This window comes from Dermacentor andersoni, chromosome 11 (assembly GCF_023375885.2).
Source record: "Dermacentor andersoni chromosome 11, qqDerAnde1_hic_scaffold, whole genome shotgun sequence".
In the NCBI taxonomy this organism is placed as follows: domain Eukaryota; kingdom Metazoa; phylum Arthropoda; class Arachnida; order Ixodida; family Ixodidae; genus Dermacentor; species Dermacentor andersoni.
The window spans coordinates 113,783,464-113,804,528 of NC_092824.1; the positions used below are offsets into that span (position 1 = coordinate 113,783,464).

The 21,065-nt window shown below is 45.9% G+C and overlaps 1 protein-coding gene and 1 long non-coding RNA gene across 2 annotated transcripts in view; both read right to left on the reverse strand.

The window, feature by feature from the left end:
• LOC129386944 (uncharacterized) overlaps positions 1-21,065 on the reverse strand; it is a 107,334-nt gene that overhangs the window by 16,038 nt on the left and 70,231 nt on the right. The gene's annotated exons all lie outside the window — the stretch shown is intronic.
• On the reverse strand, positions 13,513-17,768 carry LOC126539393 (uncharacterized). The gene is made up of 2 exons (XM_050186215.3): positions 17,326-17,768; positions 13,513-13,845 (listed from the first exon to the last, which is right to left on the reverse strand). The coding sequence occupies exons 1-2, from the start codon at positions 17,551-17,553 to the stop codon at positions 13,594-13,596; spliced, it is 480 nt and encodes a 159-aa protein (XP_050042172.1). The 5' UTR covers positions 17,554-17,768; the 3' UTR covers positions 13,513-13,593.

Consider the following 21,065-nt stretch of genomic DNA (forward strand, 5'->3'; position numbering starts at 1 on the left):
CACTGTAAACTTTACTTTTCAAAACTCATGGTGAGCTGCCGATGACTTGGAAATGGCTGCCAAATGCACTCGAAACCATTTGTATGATCCTGAAAAAGTTTTTCTCGTGTTCCAGGTCCTCTGTTACAGACCTTTCCTCCTTTCTTTTGCTTTCTCCATCCTACCGAATCAGTGCCGCTGAGGTATACTCAGGAAGAGAGTTGCTGCAGTGCACAGACCCTCTTTCATCACCCTGCTAAACATAAAGCTCTCTGTACAAGACCTGCTTGCGGCTGTTGTCTACCCGACGTTCTCTGACGCTTTCCCTCCTCCTCCTCATCATCTATCCCACTAGTTTTACTTCTCTTCCCTCTTCCCCAGTGCAGAGCAGCAGGCTAAATAGCACCAGTTCAGGCCAATCTCTCTGTCTTCTCTTGTGTTTTCGCACACTGGCTCATACCCGCTACGGGGGATTGGCCAAGAAGCAGGCGGTTTCAAGTATGTGTAGAATTAAAACAAAACTAAATTTCAATAGCAGAGCGTGGGTTAATGAAATGCGATTTAGAAATTCGAACAATATTGTTAAGAATTTTATTATAAAATAATTTGGCGTAAAGAAGTGGAGTAATAGAAATAATTTATAATTTTAGAAATTCAGCAAGGTACTCTTTTTGTCTCTCTAAACAAAGTCTCTCTCTCTCTCTCTCTCTCTCTCTCTCTCTGTCTCTCTCCTGACATCGTCCTCTTCCTCATCGTTGCTATTTTCTGTTTTCATCTACTTCTACATCTGCATATTGTTGTATAGGTTGTTATGAAAGTAGCAGCATGCAAATAAGCAGGCGGGCCAGAGCTCTATGGGAAACTCGGGCGGTATAGCAAGTGTACTCGCACAATGAGCATTCGCGTCGCCGCTGTTCGCGCACACAATCGGCGGCAGGTCTTCACCGCGCCGCCGCGCGCCATAGATGCGTGGCGTGCGAAAATGCCGTCTCGTGAAGGACGAACCTAGACGACCGCCCTGAAAGCACCTCGGGAATCTCCAGACAAAGACATTTGGACCTTTTGTTATTGGTCGGAGAAACGAAGTTTTAAACGAAGTTAGAAGTTTTATTTTGGACTTGGGCTAGATCTACGATAAACTGCAATCAATTGATCACATTCTTCTTTAATTTAGGCGCCCGCCTTCTACAAAAAAAAAAAAAAATCTGCAGTACACATCGGCGGTGATTGTCAATGTAAGCAAACAGCTCAAAAAAAAAACAAATGGGCGTTTTCGTTTCCCAGCACGACCATGGACGAACCCCGACAATGGGCGAAAGAGGCACTTTAAAAACGAATTCCTGAGATTCCACTTCGTGATTTTCAGTTGAAATTATCTATAGTGCTTGAACAGTTTATTGTAATGCTCCATTTAATTAGCCTTTCCTTCTTTATCATGCGGCGCGCCGATGGGTCGACCTCAGCGATAACGCCGGAGCGGGGGCGCTATAGTCAACGACGAAGGCCGAAAAGAAAGGAAAATACAATGGAATGTTTGAAAATACGAGCCTTGTTATACTCTTTATTCGAACATCGCTACTAGGTCACAGCCATAAGAACGTTTGCTGCTGAAAAAGCTGCTAAATGTTGTTATTCTTGTGGCCTGATTTTGACCATGTTGCGATGGAATGTATACAGACAATGTAAGTATACTGCCCCATGATGAAATGCGGTTATTAATTTGGCTGTGAACGAATGCGTATTAAATGGTCTTGATGGCGTCTGTAGTAAAAAACGAACGAACATTTGTGAAAAGACACCATTTGGGCCACATTTTGTTGTTACTAGTCCATATAGACCAGTGTTTTTTACTGGGTTGTATAAACCCTACACGTCGATCAAATCACGTTTTCATCATTCTTCAAATATAACGTTCTGGCAAGAACCTTCTATTTTCAGGTCTGTTCACGTTTGTGTTCGAAGCACACAACGCGTTCTTATTAGCAATTTCGGTCTGTCGTGTTACACAGCCCACCATTGTCGGAGGACGTTATTTTAGGCCCTTGGCGTGACGTGAAATCAAATTTTCAGGCCATCCACGTCTTACTTGACTTTTTAGAAAGTACGGATCCGGACTCTAGGCTTTGAGTAGACCTATAATTGCTTGTTATATGTATCGCATCCTTCTTCTGTCGTCAACCATCATGCTCCTCTTCCTTTCCCTCTTCCCCCAGCGCAAGCTAGCTGAATGTACTTCAGGCCGGCCTATGCATTTCGCATCATTAAACCTCTCTCTCTCTACACTGAGTGCGGTGCATGAGAGGCGGCAAGTTACATGGGGCTAAAATGTGAATGTGATTGTCCCTTTAACTCAGCCACTAAAGAGACGCTAAACAAGACTATGAAGTTAAGCCGCACTGTTAAATAGGTGTCGTCTAAAACATGGCAGTCACCCGCCGTGGTTGCTGAGTGGCTATGGTGTTGGGCTGTTAAGCACGAGGTCGCGGGATCGAATCCCGGCCACGGCGGCCGCATTTCGATGGGGGCGAAATGCGAAAACACCCGTGTACTTAGATTTAGGTGCACGTTAATGCGTTTTAGTGCACGTTAATTTAATTTTTTAAACATGGCAGTCATGACGTGTTCTCGGCTCCGCAATCACTTACGGCGCGTGCAGGCCACGAAAGCGTAGCCTTCGGGATCTGTTTCTGTTAGAAACAACCGTCGCTGGGCTGCGAATTTGAAGACCACCTTATACGCTTCTCGAATGTCGAAAAGCTCGCTGTTTCTGTGAGTGGAGGCTTGGTACACAGACAGAAGAACCGTGAGAACAAAAGACTGTTTTTCTCGTAACGTCAATGATTCACACCGCGTATCATCCGGTTTAGTTATTTACCTGTCGATAAAGGATAATTACACCATATTCAAAGTAAACCAAAGACTCAACCTAGGAATTCATCCGCGATAAATCGGCACAAATGCGAGAAGATATATGTATACTCTTGAATTGCGTTACGCCACACTGACGTACGTGCCTGGGCAGCGGTATACGGACGCGAGATTAAATAAAGTTACGTTCAAGTCCACTTTTCCCACTCTCTATCAATTATTTTACGTCAAATATATGCGAGCGGAGTCCTGAAATAACTTTATCAATCCGAGCCGATTTAGTCTTGCTTTTGCGTCCCTTTGCGATGCGACATGTCACACATTGCGCGGTATGCTGGCCAGCACTGTCCGCCGACAACGATGGCGGAGCAGTTTTTCTCTGCACAGAAAACCCGATTGGACGGTCTGTGCGAGGGGTCCACAGTCAGGGGCCGCTGGCATGGGGCGAGATACGGTGCGCGCGCCTGCGCAACAGTTCGCGCCGTATCTCACCGGCGCATCGTATTAGGCCGCCACAGACGGAGCGTCCCCGTCGCACGCTTTCCCACAGTAGCTTCTCAAGTCGCGGGCTCATTAGAGATCACGATTAGAGGGCCCCGTGAGCCCGAAGATTCTTCGGCCCCCCCTCTCTCTCTCAGCGACTGGCCTTGCCACGGTTCCTTGCTCTTCGCCTGCGCCGGCCCTGATTGGTCCTAACTCGGTCCGTTCGCGGGGCCATTAAATCCCGCGGTCTTATCTTTGGCATACCGCGAAGCACGCGACGAGAATCCGCGAGCTTCTGCAGCCGAAAAGTTGGGGGACCGCGAGCGGAGCCCATCAACCTCGTCCGGCGCGCACGAGTGCCCGGCAGGTGGGGAGAAAAAAAAAAGAAGAAAAAGGAAAGCAAAAATTTGACTTTTAAGATATGATGCTCGGCGATCAGGGGCAAACGCACGAATTATAAGCTTTTCTTTTTATTTAATTCTGGGGTTTTCCGTGGCAGAACGACGATATGGTTATGAGGCACGCCTTAGTCCGGGGGACTTCGCATAAACTTTTAACACCTGGGTATTTCTTTAACGTGCACCTAAATAAATCCAAGCACACGGCGTTTTCGCATTTCGCGCAAATCTAAACGCGGCCGCCATGGCCGGGGAAACGAACCCGCGACCTAGTCCTCGGAAGAAGAGCGCCATAGTCAACTGCGGCGGGCTCACTCGAACAAATGCACGTAGCGTACTTGAGTATAGAGCTTCATCGGGCCCTTCAGCGTGCACGTCTGGTAAAACTAACTATATTTTTATATAAAATCTGTCAAATAAATTGTTGCATATTACTCGTTCTTAGTCATGTTTAGGTTTAATATGTCAAAGAGAGATACACAAACCTTCTTTTGTTTTAACCAAATAAAGTAACCTGGACTGCTCGTCTCAGAGATTGACTCAAGGTTCGCTACGTCTGCGTCGCGACTCCAGCTTCGGACTACGATATATTCCCAACCGATGAATAACTAGTGCCTAGGCGGTGCCCGCAGCTAAATTTTCTTGACTTTCGTAACAATACCGGATCGTAAGAATACCTTTCGTAAGATCTACCGGATCCGATGAAGCTTAATGTAGAGATTTGAGAGCGCAGCGTTTGTGCCCGTTGCGTGTGCATTCGTATATGATACGGTTGTATGCTTTGTCGCATCATCATTCACCATTTATCAACGGTGACATCTTTTTCACTGTGCGCCCTCCTTACTGGCTCTCTGAAGGCAGAACACGTGTAAACCAGACGCACCCCTTATCCACGATTCGAGCGTTGGGATGCACTGTTTTGTCGGGGAAGCCATCTAAAAACTACCAAAGAAGGCAGCCGGTGCATTTGAAGGCGCGTGAAACCCTCCGCGTACGCAAATGTTGGAACTAGAACCTCATTTAAATTCAAGTATATAATATTACAGGAAACAGAACCCACTACACGACTTTGGGAAATGCACGGGTGGCAGTATGGAACAGATAAAAGAGGTCATCCGCCGTATGCTTCCAAGGACAGACGAACGTACGCTGCCACAAACACGATGGAACGTACGCAGTGTAAGCCGTATGTGTCTCCGCTATGCGGCATCGGTCGGTTTGAACCACGCGACTCGACATCGCAGTATTCCTGCTTATCGGTTTCAATCTAACGCACAGAGATAAGTGCGCGTACGTCCCCTCGTGGAGCTTACAGCCGAATATACGTTCGTCAAGGACGTCGCTGAATGTGCAGGTGCGGTGAATACACGCGATCTCTTAAGGCGTCGTAAATACGTGAAGAAATGCAAGAGGATGTTCGCAAAGACTACGTCACTTGAAGCCTGACGCCTTGACGTTGTTTCAGTACTAGACACAAGGTTCGCGCTAAACCATTCGCTTACATGCAACACTGAACCATTGTGATTCGTGCATAAAAGCTTTAGCAGCTTTCAGTGAAGATTTCGCCGAATGCTGGCGTCCGCATTATGAGCTCACACAGTCTCGCAAAATAAAGGCTGTCACCGGCCGTCTCGTAACAGGCCAAAACAACTGAATTGAATTCTGTGGTTTTACATACCAAAATTGCGATATTATAATGAAGCACGTCGTAGTGGCGGTCATCGGATTAATTTTTGACCAACTGGGAACATTAACGTGCCCCAACGTACGGAACACGGGCGTCCTTGCATTTCGCCCGCATCGAAATGCCACCGCCGAGGCCGAGATTTGATCTCGCGACCTCTTGCTTAGCAGCGCACCATATAGCCACTAAGCCACCGCGGCGGGTTTTGGGGGCCGCAAGTGGAATACGAACGCACGTCTTCGCATTACGCGTGCCCTCAAAACAATTATATACAAGCTAAGTTAGAGCGAACACGAAGTTAACGAGACACGACACAGCTCCGGCTCTCAACGGTTTTACTCACGCAACAAGGGAATAGATCGCAGAGGCGACCGCTATACTGTCACGCGCGTAGGATTCTAGAAACAATCTCGCACATTTTCTGCACTTGCCCTTATCGTGGCCCAGAACGCCGGACACTTGATGCCATGTTGCCTCGTTTTGATTACCGGCCACTCTCGGAGCGAATCATTCTGATTCAATTCTGATACCGCAGTACGACTTTCAATGTGCACATTCACATAAAGCCAACGTATACAATGAAGCCAAGGAACGCATAGGAGAAATTAGCTGTGGTTGAAATTGAGATGTAGAAAACATTAAAGAAAAAGGTAATGAAAGTGAACGAAAAGGTAACTTGCCGTGGGTTGGAGCCGAACCCACAACCTCCGCGTAAGGCGGAGGTTGGGGTGTGTGTGCGTGTTGCGATGTGTACGTTAGAGCGCCGGACACCGTATTCCCATCAAACCTGTACATAGTTAAATGCACTCTAAAATTCATCAACACAGTATTTTTTTCTCTATTTTCCGCCCCCCCCCCCCCCCTCTCAGAAAAGCAGAAGCACCTCTTTGCGCAATCTGGTAACTTCTAGACCCGCTGAAGCGGGTGACATCCGAGGCCTCTCTTCCGTGAACAGATCTCGATTGCCGACTCTCTCCCGCACTTCGGCTACTCGCAGATTTTTAGATGCTGTTAGAAGTGTGGCCTCTTGAACACACATTTCGGGGGAGCTTCCAAGAAGCTATCATGGCAGCCACGAGAATCGCGTCGTCGCGACAAAATTAACCTAGAAGCTCGCCAACGCTTCGTTAATCTACGCTTTGTGAATGTGGTCTCCTGTAGCAGTAAAGCTGAAATGGGGCAGATTTTGGCTGTATACATTGTTTCGGATAAACTCCCCTGTCTATAAGCAAAAAACCAGCACAGGAGAGTTGTCAGCTGTGTGCGGTGCATATTGCGTCCCTTTATATGAAGTCGTTCCGGTGTTGGTATCGTGCAAGACAGCGCGTTTATCCGGAGATTCTGTAGCAGTTATCTTGAAAGTGGTGGCCCTGGCACAGGCATTTGCATACCGCTAAGAATGGTGTCTGGAACGCCATTACTAATCGTATGCAACTTTATGGTCTATACCATACTGTTTCTTACGAACATTACTAGAGGGAATTCTGGCGCTGGTGTCTATGTAAGCAGTAAGCGTGGCTGTTCAGTCTGCGTGGGAATTATGGTTAGTACATAGTTGAACCTAAACTTTCTCTGACTTCAAACAAATTTGTGAATGCAAGCTGATCATCTTGAATAGAATACTGTGCTATAAATGCCGCTATAATGATGTATCCACGCAGGGTCTTATTGCTTACCGAGTTCAGAAAGTATTGTTTCCCAGCTTTAGACCAATAAAGGCACATAAAATGTAGCAAGTAAAGCCAATACAACGTGCGAAGCTACAAGCACGAAGATCAGACAAATCGATGCATTAACCGTCATTCCCCATGGTGGCTGAAGGATAGCAGCGCCAGAGCTCCCTCTAGTAATTCCGCTGGGAATTTCTATGGTTCATGCATTGCCCGAATGAATTTTGGCCGATGATTGAGCACCTTCGAAATCGCCCTTCTTGACGTGTGCTACGGCGACGCTCGCTAGTTCTTCAGGGGCGAGCGCGCGGTCTTGGTCAACGCCGCCGATTCCTCGGGACCTGCGGGGCAGAACCGCGCGCACGGAAGTCGTCGACGCCGAGTGCCGCCAGCCTGATTAAACAATTGGGCCTCCAGGGGGCATCCCGTGGACGGCCGCGGAATTCGGAACGACGCCGCCACAGAGACGGTTTCGATTCGGGTCAAGGAGGGGTACGGCGCGGCACCGTCACGATGCTTCGTGATGGGACATAAGAACAATCTGGCGCCGATATCGCTCCACCACCCCATTAGTAATCATGGGCAGTACATCATCCTTAATTGGTACGACAAGAGAACGTGCTCGTCGCTTTTATTACCCTTTGTCAGTTAAACACTCTCTATCGTTTTCCATCTCGGCGTTCCTCCGTGGCGATGAGAGGTCTAGACTTGAGAACTGCTCAATTATTCGGGCCTTTCTCATTGTGGTAGATAAACTGCTGTTGCTCACAAAATTTTGTCTTTAGCCCCAGTCCGTGTAACATTTTAGCAGCAATAGTAAGCGTGATTAATCAATGGGATCATGGAACTGCACGCAAGTGCTAGTTCATTTGTGGTGCACACGTGCTTGGCATTTGTGAGTATTTCGAATGATCTCTAAAAATCATGAAAATCAGATGCGTTTCCTCCATGCTCTCAGTTATCTACTATAAAGTTGAATATACAGGTACTTTTCTTTCCTACTTTCTTTGACGACAGAGTACGGAGGTGCCACTGCATCTTCGCTCAACGTCTAGACAGCATAACCGACTACTGGCAATGTCACCTGCTTAGTATCGTAAAAGCGTTACTGATGTCACACAACTCGCACTGATATCGTTAGAGGAGTTGTTTTTGAATGGCGTCATCACGTCTCGTAACCACAATGAATCTAGAGATGGAGTATCGCGAAGATCGAGGTCATCGTAAACCACCAAGGCGTTAGAAGCAGAGTGACGTCATGTAACCCGTCCTTCGAACGTTCACGCTGTTCCTTACGGCAAGACGTCACATGGAAATAGCAGTTTGCTAGTGCGGTAATGATTCGAAAGTCACTCCAACAAACCCGCTCACGTGGTAAGCTTGAAATCCGACAAAATGTACTGCCACCAAGCTCACCGATTGTAGGAGTCGCATGTAGGAGTCAAGTGGTAGTATCACTACCAACGTCGTTAAGTTGGATCATCACCATCACTATCAGCCTCGTTTTTTTTACATATCACACAACAAGTTGGTCTAAGAGGTTGAACACTCACCTTTACCATTTCACCCAAGCAAGTCCACCTCGTCCACGACTGCCTGTCAGATCGACACCATTTTATGCATAGAGATTTACTGACTTCAGCACTCCATGTGATCCTTTGCCTCCATGAACTGCGCTTCCCTTCCCCTGGCCCCTAATATATTAATAATGCAATTAACATTTTTAGGATACTTCTCGCACTTAGAAGTATCTATGTACAGATATAACCATTTTCTTTTCTCGACTACGTGGGTGGCTGGGTATGTCATAATCATCATAACATATAAAACAAATCATTACCAATTACGCACTCATCATAAGGTATATTGCTAACCGCATTAACGATGTCAATAATCTCCAAGGGATCGATGCGCCACCAGCTTTTTGCCAAGAGACCGCTGGTTGTCTCTTCTACGCATCATATGACAAACCCAACTCAGCTTCCTCCGTCTTAATCTCAACTATCTCCTCCTCAAACAGCTCAGGGACAAAATAGCTTTTCAAATCGGTTATTACCGGCTGCTGTGTTACGAACGCGAAAACTTATTTATTTATTTATTTATTTATTTATTTATTTATTTATTTATTTATTTATTTATTTATTTATTTGTTTGTTTGTTTGTTTGTTTGTTTGTTTATTTTAGCCACGGTTAGATGTAGAAGACAGCACCTCGGTGTACATGGAGAAAATAACCATCTCTTCGTTTTTGTCGTCGTAAAATCTCATTTTCTTTTCTCAAACACAGACACGAAGGTGTAACGTCGCAAGAAGCAATCGCGCCGAACAAAACAAACACCTTTCCCGAGCGCGCCTGTCGTTCGCACTTATAATAGAGCGTATACCACGAGTACATAGGCGCCCGCGGTGGCAGGCGGAAGCGGGCACGCGATGCGCCGCAATTCCTTTCTCGCCTCGGCAACCCAGAAATAAGTGAACCTCTTCTCCACCGGACGCACGAACTCGCCGATCGTTCCGAGAGCGACCGCGTAGTCGACGCCGTCGAAAGCTGCACGATCTCATTAGCATACGCGCCGCACGCGCGCTCCCACGGCATCTCTGGCGGCAAGAAGCAAATGCGCCGGTCAACACTAAACGCGCGCACGCATACATGTCTGCAGGTAAAAGTGAGGCACGCAAAATGCCCCGACCGCTGCTATAGCCTCTGCCTGCATAACAGCAGGCAGCGCTATATACTCGGTCTCGCTAAATCCGTGCACTAGAGTCAAAGCTATAGGGACGACGCGGGCCAACCGAAGACTAGAACCAAGAGAACAGCTCGTCCACTCTGCACCACTAATCCTCCCGTGAGCAGCAACTGAATGGATGGATCACGGATGGGCACAGTGGGGCAGCGGATAAAACAATTTCCCAGTTCTCGTTCCTCAAAAGCCGACGCAAATTCACGCGTTTCAGCGATGTGTGCCGGTGTAGCTGACCATACTGAGCGCGCAGCAAGAAGTACCATGCATTGAGCGTGCTAGCATTGGATCCGTTAAGTCGTGCCACTTCAGGAAAACTCCTGGCGGAGATGGGTTGAAGACTGCGTAGTACACTCTTTGTCAAAGGTTTTGTAGCCAATCCGCGAGTAACAAGACTTGTCGCCAAGTCCTTTAAGTATTACTCTAGGATCCTGCATGCCTATCTGGTGCGCAAAAGTGAGAGCATCTCTGCCTCTCTGAATCTCTGGAGCTTTGGCACTACTACTTTGTTCAATACGGAGACGTGCATTTTTCCATGCACATATCAAAAAAAAAATTTGCGCCTACCTCTGCTCGTTTCTTGCTGAAATTTCGAAGCAATATCCCGTTTTACGGTCTGTAACATGCAATAAAGAGTGAACTTACCTTTGTCTGCGCCCTTCGAATTAGTAATGTTCAAAACGTGTCAGCCACGTCACTTCCGGCGTTTGAAGTACAGCAAAGCATGACCTTCGAGGTTGCCTTCCAATAATCGCGGATGGTGCGATGTAAACGCCAAAAGGAGCGTGGACAAAAGTAATTTAGCATGTCTTTTTTTTTTATCTAGGAACGTAAAAGCGCCAAACAGTGACATTAAACTATATAGAGTCTGAGCCATTAAATATGATCTTGCTGCGAAATTTGAGAAAGAACAGACAAGCAATAAGCTCAAAACCTTTTTTTTTTTCTTGTGTGCAGGGATAAACTAGGTCTCTGTAGAAGAGCAGCAAAGACAGGTACGGTCACGTGCACAGTTGTTGAAGACTACTTGTCACGAATACTGTACGAAAGCTATACGAACGCTGAGTCATCTAAGCCAAAGGCTACACACAGCAGAAAGAGAGACCTCCAAACTAAATTGATTCGTTTACAAGATGCATGCAACGCAGACGGGAGGCAGTCAAAACACAAACACGTGACGTCATATAGCGTGGTGTGTGGAATGGGTGGTAGGGGGACAATGACCTTAGCGTCAACACATCTACATATAGGCAACGCTATAAAAAGAGCCTTACAGATGATGCTGTAAGATGTACGGAAAAAGAGAGAGTTCGAATGATGCGATAACGCTACAACCACCCACGCACGTCACGCCTGCGTGCTTTACAACAGAAAGCAGCCGGCAAAAATGGATCCTCGTTAGGCCTACAAGCGTGTCTAATATGGGCAAGCCGGCGCGTTGCGTTTTTGTTTTCCCGGAGTCGCTCAGAGTAATCCGTCCGCCGCGGGGCCACCTAGAAACTTCGTGCGCCTCGCTTTCGTCTTCAAAAATAACCGCCGCTCTTCACAAACTCGACGGAAAGAGAAAGGCAAAAGGGGTGTCGTGTACAGAATGAACAGACGGCGCAGGAACGATTGTGCGTGAGGTTAAGCTCGTCCACCGCGTGTGTACGAGCGTTTCTTTTCTCGTTATTCGTTATTCGCTCTGGCCAACCGGATTCGTGCCTTCTTGTACGCGTGCTTGCGCTTCCAGGTCAAACGTTCGCGGCAGCACGTACCTAACCATAACCGGAAGCCAGAAGAAGCGTGGTGATGTTCGTTGCTGTCGTTGAAGCCCTTTTGAACTGGCCGCGTCGTCTGCTGCGCCCGCTTGGTCTGTTTTGCACGCTTCGTCTGCTGGGACTGCCTTCTCCGCTGTGGGGCACAGAGCGGGTGGATTGACGTGCTGTCCGTGTTTGGATAGCTCGCATGCAGCGCCAGAGTGGCCGGTTTCGGAGTATAGGGCGGACACGGGCTGTCGAAAGCGAAGCAGCAGTGCGGGATTCGAACATGTCACCGCACGCCACTAAAGAAAAGGCTCGGAGCTATCACTCAGCCGTCAGGAAACGGCAGGCCACCCGCGTGCTGGAAATTCTAGTTCTTCCGTACCTTGTAGGAAGGAAGGAAGAAAAGGAAGAGGAAAGGTTCTTGTTAATCTCGGCAGGCTTTGCGCAGTGACTCCTGAATATGCGGAGTTGAGTACTGATATCGTACGTATAAAGCACGCAGCTTTAATATCCATAAAGATAGCGCCAATAACGCCATGTGGTGCGCATGCGTGAAGCCATCGCTGCGACCTCACAGCGCATTTGATACGCGAACATTCCAATTACCGGGTTTAACGTCCAAAGAGAGGACATTTTAATTTGAGAAAAGCCGAGAGGTCGGAAGGAGAAGCGTTTATGTGGCCTATATATATATATATATATATATATATATATATATATATATAGTTCTAGAGCCCGGGAGGGGAGACCGCTCTCCGTTAAAAATGTCAACAGCGCTCTTGTTGCTCGCAGTGCACATTGACTGCTGTTCCATGGCCATAATTTTCTACGCTTCGAACGAGGTGCGAACCAACCAATCAGATAAGTGTCTGACGTTCTGTGCGGCAACAAGTGCAGTTGCAAAGGATGCGCGCGATCGTCTCTGTAGTATTACATCACTGACAGTTGTCATTTTCGCGGCCCACCTCACGAATACAAGGCCATGTGAACGCCACGCCGAGCCTCAGTCGTCGCTGCAAATCAATTTCCACTACCAATGGATATTTCGGGTGTACCTAAATCTAAGTGCGCGAACGTTGTTGCATTGTGCGTTCGTAGGAATTATGTTGGCGCGGCCGCGAGTCGAACAAGCGACCTCGCGCGCAGCAGCAGAACGCGATATAACCACGGCCTCGGGTACGAACAGACTCTCGGGTACGTAACATGTCACGGTTTGTGGCGTTCGTCCTACCGACACCACTATCGTCGTCGTCGCGGTTGTGGTAGCGGTGTGCCTTTGCGGAGTATTTTCATCCATTATGTACTACATTAGTCGGTCGGCGCTTGTCCTGAGCGCGTGAGTGTGTTCTGGTGTCTCTTGCATATATTACTTGTTTTACGCAGGCTAAAAATAGCCACTCATTTCGTATACCGTAGTTAAGACACGCCCCACTGTAAGTACTATACTGTGGACTAGCGCTCGTACCCGTATTTCAAATTAAATGACATACAAAACACCAGGTCGTTCATCTATCACGCTATTTCTTTGAACTAGTATTCACCGATTCAAAATTTTACCTGAATTTCTTAATATTGTCTTTAGTGTTCTGCGTCAGTGGGGTTCCCTAATGAAAGGAGCGAATAATGAAGCTTAATTCGGAGGAAACGGAGTTAAAGATGCTTCCCTTTGTGATCTCTATACGCATGATATCTCTCGGCATAGCACTCCCCAAGTGGCCACTGTGCCAATAAACGCCAAGTGACCCTAATACGTACCTTTCTACACAGTGTAGGTAAAATCTTAATGAGGTAAACTAGAATTTCATCATTTCATACTCCGTCCGCCATTATTGTCGTTCCAATTGTTGTAAACTGGCACATAAATGATGAATAAAACGCGAAAGCAACACAATGTACGCTCGGAAAACGCGGCATTGGCGTAAGACAGAATCCGTTGAGACTGGTAGACTGGAGTCGTAAATTTAAAACAAGAAAAACTATAGGGGGCGAGTGGTGATGGATACAATAAAGTAGCACCGTCTATCATTCAATGGGCGCCTTCCGGTTTGTTCTCCTTGGGAACTTTCTGAGTGACCTTGGTCTCGAAGATGGTCGGGTTGTAGGCGAGCAAAAAGTTGCCCAGCAGGCCGATGCAGAAGCAGATGGACACCGTGGCCGATACGATTAACTCCCGCGTCGAGGAGTGGATTCGCGTCTCCTTGATGAACACAGCCGTCGCTGGGATCATCACCACGCACAGAGACAGGTAGAGCAGCCGGTAGAGAAGCGAGAAGGGAACCTGTTGGGGTAAGCGCAGTCTCCCTAAGAATATTGGTGCAAATTGTTTGGGGAACCAAGATTAGAGCACGATAGATCGAAACATAGTGAAAGTGATTCCGGTACGTAGGACCCATCTATCGCCGGTTGTCGATGTCAGTGAAAGAGCATCTGAATGAAGAGTCGTCTGAACACTCATTGTCAGTACAACCATCATCATGGAATTATCATCCTGATCGTGATCCTCACCAACATCATCAGCATGGACATCAAGCAGAGCGCCATCCTGATATTTCGCTGCTCCAACCCAATGTGTGCGCGTCAGAACGCCTTCTAGCGCCCTGCAAGAAGCCCTGACATCCCAGAGGGCCAGAAACTCATGTACAGCAAAGTGTTTAGGAGTGGAATAAGAAATACCCTCCCATTTGGTGGAAACTAACAAGATGAAGTGGATCAGATGCACTGATCAACGCTGTGACCGTAAAACTATGTCAAAGGCGGCCTTGTCACCCTTAACGTGTCGTATGTGGGCAGTGGAGCGTCATCACGTCGTGCGGTTAGCGGCGGCAGAAATGAGCAAGTGGAAATACAGAAAATGCAAATAAACAGCCCTCGTAGTAACGCCCCCAACACGCCGCCTCTTCGATAGTACGTTCCTTTGACATACCAGCATTCAGTCGTTCGAAACCTTCGCGTGCCGCTATCTGCTCACTGACTCGTGATGGCGGCAGTAAATGAGTTTTACAGTCCCGCATTGTATATAAACAAAAAAGTAATTCACGACCATGGACCTTGACCGGGAATGCGCCGACAGGCACAGCCGTAAGTTCATGAGGAGGCAGACGTTTTGCAGCTTGTTGGCTTCTTTCGTAATAAAACTCGCGTGGGCCTTGTGAGAAAGAGCTGAAGGTTTAGTGCAACGTTATAAATGAGTAGCGTTAGTGTGTACAGAAGTACAAGTGCGGCGGATAAGCCAGCATTGCAGAGATGGGTGTAGTACATTTATTTGCCTAAAGTCCGTCTTTCCGAGTTCGAACTAATTTCTTACTTTGCCGATTATCATTCTGAACAAAACTATGTGTTGTAAACGCAACGGTTTGCAATAGTTAAGCGCTTGCGCAGCTAATGATTGCCTTTCATGCGCTTAGAAAATTATTTCTTAATCTATAAAGATACAGAATGATAAATAACGCAGCAAGAACGCATAAAGCCACAAACACGACAATTAGATATATTCATGTGATATACACACACTATTCACATGGCCGACGTCTCGCTTATCCTCGCTTTCCTCTGCAATTTTCCTCTGCGTGATTGACGTATGTGGTCACATGGCAGTTCCACGCCACCGTACTGATCACTAGCGCCCCCAAAAGGTCTCAAAGGTTCTCACATAGCATGGTTGACGCCAACACACGCATGAATAAGGACATAACAAATAAGCTAAGTATTAATCTTAGCTTACTTATAATATTTAGGCCGATTTAGCTTAGTGCAAAATTCCGGCCGATACACTACTGAACGAAGCAGTGTAGTTAATAAATATAAAAACAATATCATAAAACAAGTTACCAATCACAAGTTTCTAGGTGTTTAGTTGAATGAAAACCTTGCACGGAATGTTTATGTTTTCATTTAGTAAAAGATTTGAGTAATACTATAGGATGTCTTTATAATATTAGTGCAACACACACACCAGGTCGTGTGTTACCCACATGGCTCAAAATACCCACATACCCACATGACCCACATACCCACATACAAACCCAATTATACCCAAATATACCCAAATATACCCAATATATACCCAATATATACCCAAATATATACCCAAATATATACATACCCAAATACCCACATACCCACATGGCTCAACATTTCTATATACTACGCGCTTCTTTATATTCCGAAATATCATATTGTATTCTTGTGTGAGGAACCACTTCATCTGGAAACTTAAATATGCTGCTTGTTCTGCAAGAAAAAAAAAGCCCTTAGAGCCATTGAAGGTTGTCTTGGCAGACGGCGGGATTTGCCTACAGAACCCTAAGTCAAGAAATGTACTATTCTACCTGCACATCAAATTTATTACTATCGTCTACTGCAACATATTCACCAAAACAAAACGTTATACGCCACTCTACCTGACAGGCCTGCCATAGCGTACCCTCTGACAACACGTAGAAAATTAGTACCTATCACTCGGACTAAATACGGGAAACAGAAATTACCCTTTCAGGTATCATTTGTCATCAACCAAACTTCCCTAGATGTGGAATTTTCGACTTCAGCAAAAGTATTTAAAAATAATATTAAGAAATATTTCAATGAATATCCTATATAGTTGCACTCGCTATACTACCGTACATGGTGTAGGACAAGTTTTTTCTGTGATCTTTTTTGTGCATATAAATATTCAGTTATTGTATGATCGTCATAGTTATTTTATATTTACATACCCTTTGTATTTTCTATTATTTTATATCTAGTTATATATTTTGTTTAATGTATCTAAATTTTCATTTTTGTAGTGATCGTCATAGTTGTTCTCTATAAATTTACATAACAAATGTATTTTCTATTATTTTATATCTAGTTGTGTATTTTGTTTACACGCGTATTTTGTTGTTATATACGCACTGGATCTGTGTGCTCCTGTCTGTAACAGGGAGCCAAGGCCCAGCCAGTCCTGCCGCGTTTTGCCCTGGCCTCCCCTTTCGTTTGAAAAAATAAAAATAAACATCAAATCAAATGCAGTATCAGAACGAGTATTGATAATGAATGTAGTGCGACACAAGCTAGAAATAAGATGGCTTGTACGTGACGGCTCGAACGAAGCTTCTCGGCGTGATGGCTCTCCAGTACGGCTCCTAGGATGACGCCAGTGCAGCATATTCACTACCACGGGTAACCTGCTTCCACGGAGGAAGGAATGCTTATGAGAGGCCCCTGCCCTAGCGCATCTGTTGGAGCGTGTTGGAGCCGCACGAGACACCAACGCACGCAACTGCTCCAACAACATGGCGCCTGGGATGACGTCAGTGCAAGACATCTAACGCACGTGTGTTGAGAGGTATGGAACCTTTCTGGGGCGCTTGCCACGCTCCATGTAGAAATATGATTCGAGGAGAGGGGAGCGGGAAAGAAAGAACGGTGCTGCCTGGAAGCTTATCTAGGGACCTCACCTCCTTTCTCTTCATTAGAATCTACTCCTCGTCATATCCAGGGACCTTAGCAAACAAAGGTATATAGAAACTGATACTTGAGCTAGTTTTTTGAGCTAGTTGTTTGAAATGCATGTGATCATGCACTACTTTCATTCTTAATGTTTGTTTGTTTTTTCCGACATTCATTGCGTATGCATGGTCACTTTTAGGTGCGTATCTATTAGTTCAATTCTTTCCAATAAAGTTTTGTCGTGAGTTCAGCGCCTTGTTTTCCTGGTCCTTCTTTGTATACGTTTTGTAGTTCGCGCTTCCCTTCAAGTTACGTATGTACCCACCTCTGTGGAGCCGAGCAGCACGGTCAGCAGAAGAAACGATGCGGCGAAGACGGCGGTGAACGTGCCCATGAGCATGATGAGCAAGTCCATGCGCAGCACGTACCAGTCGTGGTTGCGGTCGTAGTTGACGGCCATCAGGTAGAAGAGCTGCACCAGGCCCACGATCACCTCGAACATCTTCAGCTGGCCGCCCGAGGTGCGCAGGTAGCCGAGGTAGTAGCCGTGCATCTTCGTCGCCCTGATCGCAGCGGAGGGAGACTCACCAGCACCGGGGCGTACGCGCTGTGGCGAGATCCTTCTTCTTCATCGTTTACTCCCTACACTGCGCGTAGTGATGCCGCCGAGCCAGCCGGCGTGTAGGGCCTGACTGCCGAGAGTCCGGCGTAGTCCCGATGCCACTACCACGATGGAATAGGCTTTGGGCTTGGGAACAACGTCTTTGTTGTTCGCTCGATGGTAATCATAGGGATTGTCTATTACGTCATATCCAAGGCGCAAATCAGGACGATGATGATGATGACGACGACGAGGACGACGACTACTTCGGTGATGTACCCCTTGAACTGGTGATTCACGGACTGATTTCAAGAATGCCTCTCCAATGTACCAATAACGAATATGCAATGTTGCGAGAATGAGTTTGCACAGTTACGAAAATGAGTATATGCAAAGTTTTATGAGTGAGAGATTGAGTCTGCAAAGTTCCCAGAATTATTGAGAAATTTTCGCAATTAGCTTCCCAAGTTTCGGGAATGAGTCTGCGCACTTCTGAGAATAAGTTTGGAAATTTTAGAGAACACGTCTGCAGAGTTTTGAGAATGAGCCTGCAATGTTTCTGGAATAAATCTGCAAAATTGCGACAATGAGTCTGCGCAGTTTCAACTACGAGTCGCGTTTTGATTATGACGATGATTTCCATACTGTGGCGCATACCCATAACGAGGGACTGACCAAGAAGCGAGCGGTCACATACAAAACAAATAAGAAGAAATGACGAAATACAATCCAATATACGAGTTGTCACATTGCGTAGCACGGATGGGCATGAGCTCATGAACGCGTGCCAGTTCACTGTAAGAAAAATACGCAGGAATGCAATGGGCAAACTTATAGCATTAACCACTTCACGAATAGCATTATTTGCCTACTTCAGCTGTGTTGAGCATGTCTGTCCGTCCGTCCGCCCGCCCGACCGTCTGCCTTCTTTCACCGCGAGCCACAAGGTATGGACACCCTTGCAAGTGTTAAATAAACGTGACTCCAGGAATATGGTCTGTCGCCACATTGCTCGACTGCTATTCGCATTAACCTCGACGGTCACTGCGAGATGAGTTCTGCCGTAATCGCTTTATTCGAAGTTTCTGCGACTTACTGCGAAGAAAAAGCATTCCCCTAACCGTATATGTGGGCATAACTGGGCTAAGCGAATCGCTGTATAGACAGGAAACGAGCATTAATGACAGGAAGAGTGGAGACGCCACCCATAATTAAAGGAAGCGCCCGACTTCAGCGGACCCCAACACCGACCGATTCAGGTCCACGTGGGCGCGCTAATTGCTCCTTCGCCACGCTATCGCACCCACTTGTCCTGCATGCCTCGCAGAAGCCACCCGGAAGCCACAGAATTTTGTCGCAGCCTGCGGATGAAGGGTGACGGGTTGTAGCAACAGGTGACTTCAGCCTGGCGATAAAGGCCGCGAATTGCTTCACCCGGGCGTCTCTTACAATATCACTGCGGTGTTTCACCGCATGTCCATGACGCCAGTCTCTCTTAAGGGGGTAGGCCACATTCAAAAGTAATTTTCTTGCAAATGATTGATCATTTAGCTTTTTTATATTTTATGTATGTATTTATCAACATGTTGCGAAAAAAATTATCTCCCTATCGTCATTAATTTGAGAGTTACAGTGAGTTTTGCAACCCATACCCTCGTATTGCGAAACCGAAAATCAGTACTATTTCGTTTACATAAATATTATTCAAAATACTCTTTTCATATTATGTTGTCGCCGAGCAGCCACACGAACAAGAGGAGACTAATGCATCCCATTGGGGCTCCAGCTATTATGATGGTGCATGTTAGGCATGTCTGTAGCTTTTGGCATCTTCCACATGGTTTGACGATTTGTTTAAGTTTTTCTGAAAACAAGATTTTGCTCCACCTTATGTTACGCAAAGATTGGTTACTTCGTTTTTTAATGAACATATTGATATGAAATTTAGCCCATGCATTCCCCACAAAGAGATGCGTGCAACGAACTAGACCAAAAGAAATTGATGCAATATTTGTGCATTTACAGCTCATGTTGCAAATAAATTTGGTCCAAATTGGCAACTTTTTTCACTTTGCTTACTATTTCAAATATTACTTGCTTAATACTTATCACATTGCATTTATCCTGATTCATTGCACAGGTCCCCACTTAACTACATAAATACCAAAGCTTTACTCAATTCAGCGATTGATTAGTTACTTATCACTGCTGGTGCGACTAGCACTTTTATCACATCTTGGGGCTAAAATTACCTGCCGGAAAATAAAATTAACCATTTTCTGCACTCTAAATAGTTGAATAAGTAAAGTAAGACATGCTTATTCAGGAAAAAGACGTCATTTTGATCCTGACTTTCGATTTTAAAAAGAAACTTGTGTGGCCTACGACCTTAAGAATGCGATAAGAAGACGAAGTTTCTTTGTGGGTTATAACTGATCCTTCTGGGAATACATGCCTGCGGAAGGTTCTTTATTTATTTATTTATTTATTTATTTATTTATTTATTTATTTATTTATTTATTTACAGGTTCTCCTGAAAGCTGATGAAGTGTTAAGGACACGCATTCCCTCGCCAATTCCGTGCAGTGGAGTGAAGACTGTAGGGCTCCTCTCTGTCGATCATTAACAAAGCTCGTTGCAGATTTTGAAGGTGCGTTCCAATTCTGAAGAGCGTTGAAGCCTGTCTAGTAGGACGGCTAAAACAACTTCGAGCCTAAGCATTAGAATGCATTCAGAACGCGTATCTGTGACTTGACGCCAACTCCCATCGGCAAAAAAAAAAGAAAGAAAGAAAGAAAGAAAGAGAAAACAGGGCAAGAAGAATATTGTTTGTAGAAAGGCAGAATGGGAAGGAGAGAAGGGAAAGAGATGGGTACGGATGATGATAACAAGATAGGATGGATGATCAACATAGCAGTATACTCCATTCAAACACAAAATAATGCCAAGAAAATCAAGTATACATCCTGTTTGTAGGGAAATATTTAGCGCGCACAATCGACAAGGACACAGGGAAGGGGGACATACGAGCGCTTCACTGTGTCCTTGTCGACTGTGCGCGCTAGATATTTCACTATGAATTCGTACCAACTCGCCCAACTATCAGTTATATACACGCTGTGTTTGAAAACCTTGCGACCCCGAGAAAAACACGACGTGGCTTACTTAAAGTGCATGACAAAGCCAGACTACGCTTTCGCACGATGAGTTTCCGTCGCTTCCAGGCAGGCTGCTCAACCGCCATCTTAGTAACTTAACGTAAACTTGACAACTTGTCAAGTAAGTTGACATTTATGCATATGTAATTCTTCAATCATGGTATTCATACTAAAACCTGTAATTCTTTAACAATTTGTTGAAAACTGCTGTACTTTTGTTTTATTACGTTTACTTTGTAAAGGAGGTCCCATTGCAGTCTTTGACTCCGGGACCTCCTCCTGAATATTAACAACTTGTAATCATTC

Coding starts and splice junctions, on each gene's coding strand:
- LOC126539393 (XM_050186215.3), bottom strand. CDS start 17,553: ATGCACGGCTACTACCTCGGCTACCTGCGCACCTCGGGCGGCCAGCTG. Junction 13,846..17,325: donor TGCTGCTCGGCTCCACAGAG/GTGGGTACATAC, acceptor TTACCCCAACAG/GTTCCCTTCTCGCTTCTCTA.